This window comes from Lepus europaeus, chromosome 4, assembly GCF_033115175.1.
Source record: "Lepus europaeus isolate LE1 chromosome 4, mLepTim1.pri, whole genome shotgun sequence".
In the NCBI taxonomy this organism is placed as follows: Eukaryota; Metazoa; Chordata; class Mammalia; order Lagomorpha; family Leporidae; genus Lepus; species Lepus europaeus.
In genome coordinates, this window is record NC_084830.1 from 110,503,705 (window position 1) to 110,509,090 (window position 5,386).

Sequence of the window (5,386 nt, forward strand, 5' to 3'; positions counted from 1 at the left end):
CTTTGGGCCCCTTCACATCCCCTTCCTAGCCCAGTCCCTTGGCCTTTGCAGCCCAGCCTGGGGAGAGGAGCAGGGGTTGAAGACAGGCTGAGAGCTTATCAGTGCAGAGAGAAGGCCTTGGGGTGTCTGTTTGGGGGCAGTAATTTCTAGTCCTGGATGGACCATAGGAACTTGCATTCTGTTTTTATTTGATAGCCAGCGAAGGTTGGGAGTAGAGGGAGAGGAAGCCCGGGGCTTCCTCTCTGTGTGCAGCAAGGGGTCGTCTAGGGCTTGTCAGGCCTCACATCACTTCCCTATCCCTTCATCAGCTGCACCGCATCTGCCAGTAGGCCCACTGCAGACAGGGAGACCCTAGGTCAGGATCCGGGGATTCCTAAGGGAATCCCAATTTTTTCCTTGGTTTTCATGATTTTGTGCACCCCTCCCTTTGGTGATATGCACTGGCCCGTCTGTCCCTAGGAGCTGTGGAGAAGTCTTAGCCATGGCAGCAACAGGTGTGTATGAATTCTGCCCGTGTGTCCTTGATCCAGCTACAGAATACTTCCAGGCCTCAGTGTTCTTGCTACAAAGTGGGAATAATTATAATATTGCATTGGATTATTTTGAGGCTTAACAGCAATAAAGCAGGTCCTAATAGTGCCTGGTGCCTGATGAACAATGTTGTCATTGCCATGTTTGCCCTGCTCTTACTGTGTCACTGTCTCTCCTGTGTCTCTCCGGGAAAGAGAGCTCCCAGAACCGGAGTGGTCAGTGGGCCAGGCGGTCAGCTACCCTGGCTCGAGCCCTCTTGTTGTTCACTGGAGGAGGGCTGTCCCACCTGGAAGGTCGCCAGCTTCCACACACAAGTCCTCCAGCACGCAGGGTGCCAGGACTCTCAGGAATCAGCAGTCTACACACTCACAGGCTGCCGTGAGGACAAAACACGTCCACCTGCATGGTTCTCGGCCCAGTGCCTGTCTATAGCCCTCAGGGAACTGTAGCCAGTGGGACTGCTGTTACTGTGACCAGCGTTAGCTGCGTCCCAGCCTGTGCTGGTGCTGCTGAGACGCCGAGTCAGACGGACCTGGGTGTAGACCACACGTGGACTCGAGTGAATCACCCAATCACTCTGACCCTCAATCATGGGGCTTGTGCCACCCCCATCACAGGACTGGCAGCAGGGTTAAGTGAACATAGCACAGTGCCCAGGTTAGTTTCAGCGGGACTCTGGTTATGTCTTTTCCCACCCCACCCCAGGGTCCCCTCTTTCCACCAGGGGTCTTCGTTTGGTCTCCATGCCAGTGTAGGGGAGGGGATGAGTCTTGAGCCCTGTTCTTTCTCTGCCTTCAGTTTCGGGCTGCACTTGGCCTTGGGTTGAATGTACCAGGACAAGGCCAGAGACAGAAAACTCCCAAGGAAGGTTCACACACTTCTCCCAAAGTGTTTTTTTTTTTTTTTTTTTTTTTTATTAAAAAGAAACTAAGAGAACAAACATTTTCCTAGGGCAGGCTGTGATGAGACATCATAGGTATATAAAGTCCCTAGAAAAATACGAAAGAGAAGCCCTAGGAGCTGCTCACCGACCCCCTGTGAGGACGGCTGCTGCCCCTCCCTGGAGGCCATTGTTTTCTCAAACATCCAGCTCTCCAGGGCTATAAAAAAGGGAGCGCTTATTCAGCCTTGTTTCTCTTGGAAGACTTAGCCACCTCCAGCTCACTGGTCCATGACACGCACACAGGAAGCTGGGCTTCACAAGATTTTACAGATGGGCAGTGCCAGGGGGGGCTCAGGGGGTGCACACTGCCCTTTCACTGACCTGTGACCTCCGTTCAAGATCTCCAGGGGGCTGGGGCTGGGGCGTCCCTCCATGGGGGCGCATGGCACCTACCGGATGCGTTTGCGCTGCAGGTGCACCGGGGCAGGGCTTCCCGAGCTAAGCCTGCTGGTGGCACCTGCCCTTGAGAGGTAGCTAAAGGATCCGCTGCCGGTAAGCTGGGCTGCACGGGACGGGGACTCGGGTCAGGACAAGATGAGCCCGGGCTGCTGTGGAAATCTCATGACCCATCGGGAGACAGTGGGGAGATTTTGATCTATTGGCCATAAGCGGGTTCTCACCATGCCCTTCCTCAGCTGCTCGGTGAACTCCTCCGCCCCTCACGTCATCAGCCCGACTTTGGACTTGACTCCTCCCTCTACCTTCTTCTACTTTGCCTGACCTCAGAAGTTACTCAACCCCCTCCAGCTTTAGTTTCCTCATCTGCTAGATGGGGAGGGTCACAGGAACCTCACAGAGTGACCGTGAGCACTCAGTGGGACCCTGTCTTTAAAGAGCCTACTAGGCACTGCGCACGTAAGTGCTCAGCGGGCCGCTGCTATTTTTGCTGTCGTCCAGGTACCAGTTGTTTCCTGGCCAAGCTGGCCAGTCTGTGTGTGCGTATGTGTGCATGACAAGCAGGTTTGCATGATGTTCTAGAAAGAGGATGGGTTCCTCTGGGCTTCCTGTGTTGGGCCTGGGATCCTGGGGAGCCGGCCTGGCAGACCGTGGCTGCTCTTCCCTGTTGGGCCTGTCCGCGTGGCTAAGGGGGCTGTCCTGTGCCTATACTTCGGTGCCCTCCCGGGGGTAGAGGACACTGTTGGTGTTGATGCTGTTGTAGAAGTGGGGGCTGAACTGGTTGAGGACAGAGCCCCCGTAGCCGAGGGCACTGGGGGGCCCGGGGTTGCCCCACTCGCCCCCGCCCCCGTGGTTGCTGAGTGGGGTGTAGGAGTTGAAGCTCAGTGGGTTCGGCCCCATCTTGTCAGTGGGCTCCAGGCTCAGTCCTGGCGTGGCCCCGGGGCGGCCCAGGGGGCTGGGACTGCTGACGTAGGCTGTCATGGTGGACAGGAAGCTGCTGAGGCACGGGGTGCTCGAGGGGGGCGGGGAGGGCCCCTTCTCTGGGGAGCCGGGAGCTCCCGTGGAGACGCTGTCCAGGATGTCCTGGGGCTCTGTGCTCTTGGGACTGCCTGCCAGCAGACTGTTGTCGGTTTTCTCCGAGGCCAAGGAGCCTGTGCTGGAGGAAGCGTCCGATTTTCTCTTCCTCTTCCTGCGGAAATTTCCGTTGTCGAACATCTTCTCGCAGTTGGGGTCGAGGGTCCAGTAATTCCCTTTGCCTGGTAGGAAAGCGAAAGTGAGCAGAGAGGTGGACATCGTGCCTTGCGGCTGCTCGCCTTCTTATCACAAGCTGAAACCCTCGGGAACAAATGCAGAGGCAGAACCAAAGAGGGGCTGAAGAGCAGAGGGGTTCCACAAACCACTCGCCAACCACAGCCCCCTCCCCTCACTCCAGTGCCCACCCCACAAGGAGCCATGCTGGGAGCACAGAGCAGGAAGTGCCAGGGACCCAGGATTTAGACTGTAGATCTCATGGGCTGAGCAGAGGGGCACAGGGCTGCCATGGTTGGGGTGACAATCAGGAGTTGGGGAGGAGGGAGGGCTTCCTTTGATCAAGAAAAACTTCTGAACTCCCTGATGGTCCCAGGCATGGGGTTTGGAGATAGCCTAGAGTCTTGGCCCTGCTCCTAACTGGCTGAGGGAGTTTGGGTGGGCCTCAGTTTCCTGCTCTGTAAAGTGGGTCCATTATAAGAATTTCTCGTTTCCCAAGCTCCCTGCGAACAAGAGCAGACCCTAGATGTATAAGAGGCTTTGTCACTGAGGGGCCTGAGGGTGGGGACCGTCTTGGGACAGGACACTTGCCCTTTCCTGGGGGACGAACAGAGCTGGCCCTTGCTAACCTCCAAGGGAGCAGAGGGGGTTCCTCTGAACCATACCCTGAGCTTCCTCTAGTGAAACAAAAGTGGATTTTGATTCTGTGAGGTGGAAGCATAAATATTAATCCATTCCTCTCTGCATTTTAGAAATTCACAGATAAATAGAAAAGTTTCATATGCTCTGGTAGCTCTTTAAACTCAAGTCCCATCCCTATCAGTTAAGTAGGCAGGCTGTTCCAGCCCTGAGTGTTCTTTTCCCTATCTGTAAAATGGGTTCAATGCAAGTTAGCCTACAGGGGGTTTGTGTGTTAGCAGGGGTAGGGCGGGCGGCTCTGTGTGGCCATTAGTGATAATTCAGCAAAGGTCAGGTCTTCTTCCCAGCAGGCTTGGGGTGCCTGTGGGCTCCATTTGCTCCAGCGTCATTCACCGAAGCCTTTCTGTGTGCCAGGTGCCAGGAATGCAGGGGCACCGTGCCAGTGACTGCAGACCCAGAGGCACTCACGAGCACCAAGGGCAGGCATTGGGTTTCTCACCACCTGCAGCCTAAGGCTGCTGGGTGGACACTGTGGCCATCCCTGTTTTGCAGACTGGGCTGGAGGTCTACCGGTGAAGGTCACTGGCTGTGCAGCAGCACAGCCAGGATCGAAACCCAGATCTGCCCTGGGACCCACATCCTTCTCCACTGCCGATCCCCCCCGCCCCAGCCCTATGGTATAGCAGCCATATTTAGAACTTTCCAGGGTCGGGTGTTGGGGAGGGATGGAGTGAGCCTCGCCTGGGGACACCAGCAGCTTGCCCAGGGCAGCCTCTGCCAGCCCCCAGCCCCCAGCCCCCTTACCAGGGTCGTCCTCGTCTCGCGGTACCTTCTTGAAGCAGTCATTGAGCGACAGGTTGTGGCGGATGGAGTTCTGCCAGCCGGCCTTGCTCTTGTTGTAGAAGGGGAAGTTGTCGGCCACGTACTGGTAGATCTGGCTGAGCGTGAGGCGCTTGTCGGGCGCGCCGTGGATGGCCATGGCGATGAGAGCCGAGTAGGAGTAGGGGGGCCGCACCAGCTTCATGAGCTCCTCCTGCGAGGGGATGGGCAGCCAGCCCAGGTCGCTGCCCCCCAGCCCGGACATGCTGGAGAGCAGCTGCCTCTGCATGCCGTAGGCCTGGGGCAGGAAGGGGCCGGTGTTGGTGCCCGGCAGGTAGGGCGGCGGGGTCATGGCCGGCCCGTTGAGCCAGAGGTAGGGGTTGGGGGCGGCCCCGTACTCGCCACCCCCCTCGAAGGAGGGGGGCCGCTGAGGGCTGGGCACGCCCTGTGGGTGGAAGAAATTCTCATAGTACAGGTTCATCTCGGGGGGCTCCTGGCCGATGCTGGGGAACTGGGGGCTGCAGCGGGGTGGCGAGGGCGCCGAGAGGTCGAAGGAGCTCATGCTGGGGCTGGGCTCAGCGGAGCCACCTGCCTGGCACCTGCACTGGGGAGCCGCCCCTGACAGGTGCTCAGAGGCCCCAACCTCCTGCTTATACCCCTGCGGGCTGGGCTGGGCGGCCCCACCCAGGGGCGGCCACCTGCTCACAGAGCCTGCCCAGCCTGGCCCGCCCCCTCGAGCAGCCCACGGGGAGGGGACTTCCCTGCAGCCGCCTCAGGTCCCACTAACCACGCTGAGACCGACCGGCTGAT

General features: G+C 58.2%; 1 protein-coding gene across 2 annotated transcripts; it reads right to left on the reverse strand.

Moving 5' to 3' along the window:
* Positions 1–2,575: 2,575 nt before the first annotated feature.
* FOXI1 (forkhead box I1) lies at positions 2,576–5,138 on the reverse strand. 2 transcript variants are annotated; one of them, XM_062189654.1, is made up of 2 exons: positions 4,562–5,138; positions 2,576–2,844 (listed from the first exon to the last, which is right to left on the reverse strand). In XM_062189654.1, exons 1-2 carry the CDS (start codon positions 5,136–5,138, stop codon positions 2,576–2,578), a joined length of 846 nt encoding a protein of 281 aa, XP_062045638.1. The 2 variants fall into 2 exon arrangements, with proteins under 2 accessions (XP_062045638.1, XP_062045637.1); XM_062189653.1 differs by having other exon boundaries at positions 2,576–3,126.
* Between the last annotated feature and the right edge of the window lie 248 nt (positions 5,139–5,386).

What these genes read in the sequence shown, in the direction of transcription:
- FOXI1 (XM_062189653.1), bottom strand. Translation starts at nt 5,138, where the DNA reads ATGAGCTCCTTCGACCTCTCGGCGCCCTCGCCACCCCGCTGCAGCCCC. An exon ending in GCGAGACGAGGACGACCCTG is followed by an intron (nt 3,127 to 4,561) that starts GTAAGGGGGCTG and finishes CTTTCCTACCAG; the next exon opens with GCAAAGGGAATTACTGGACC.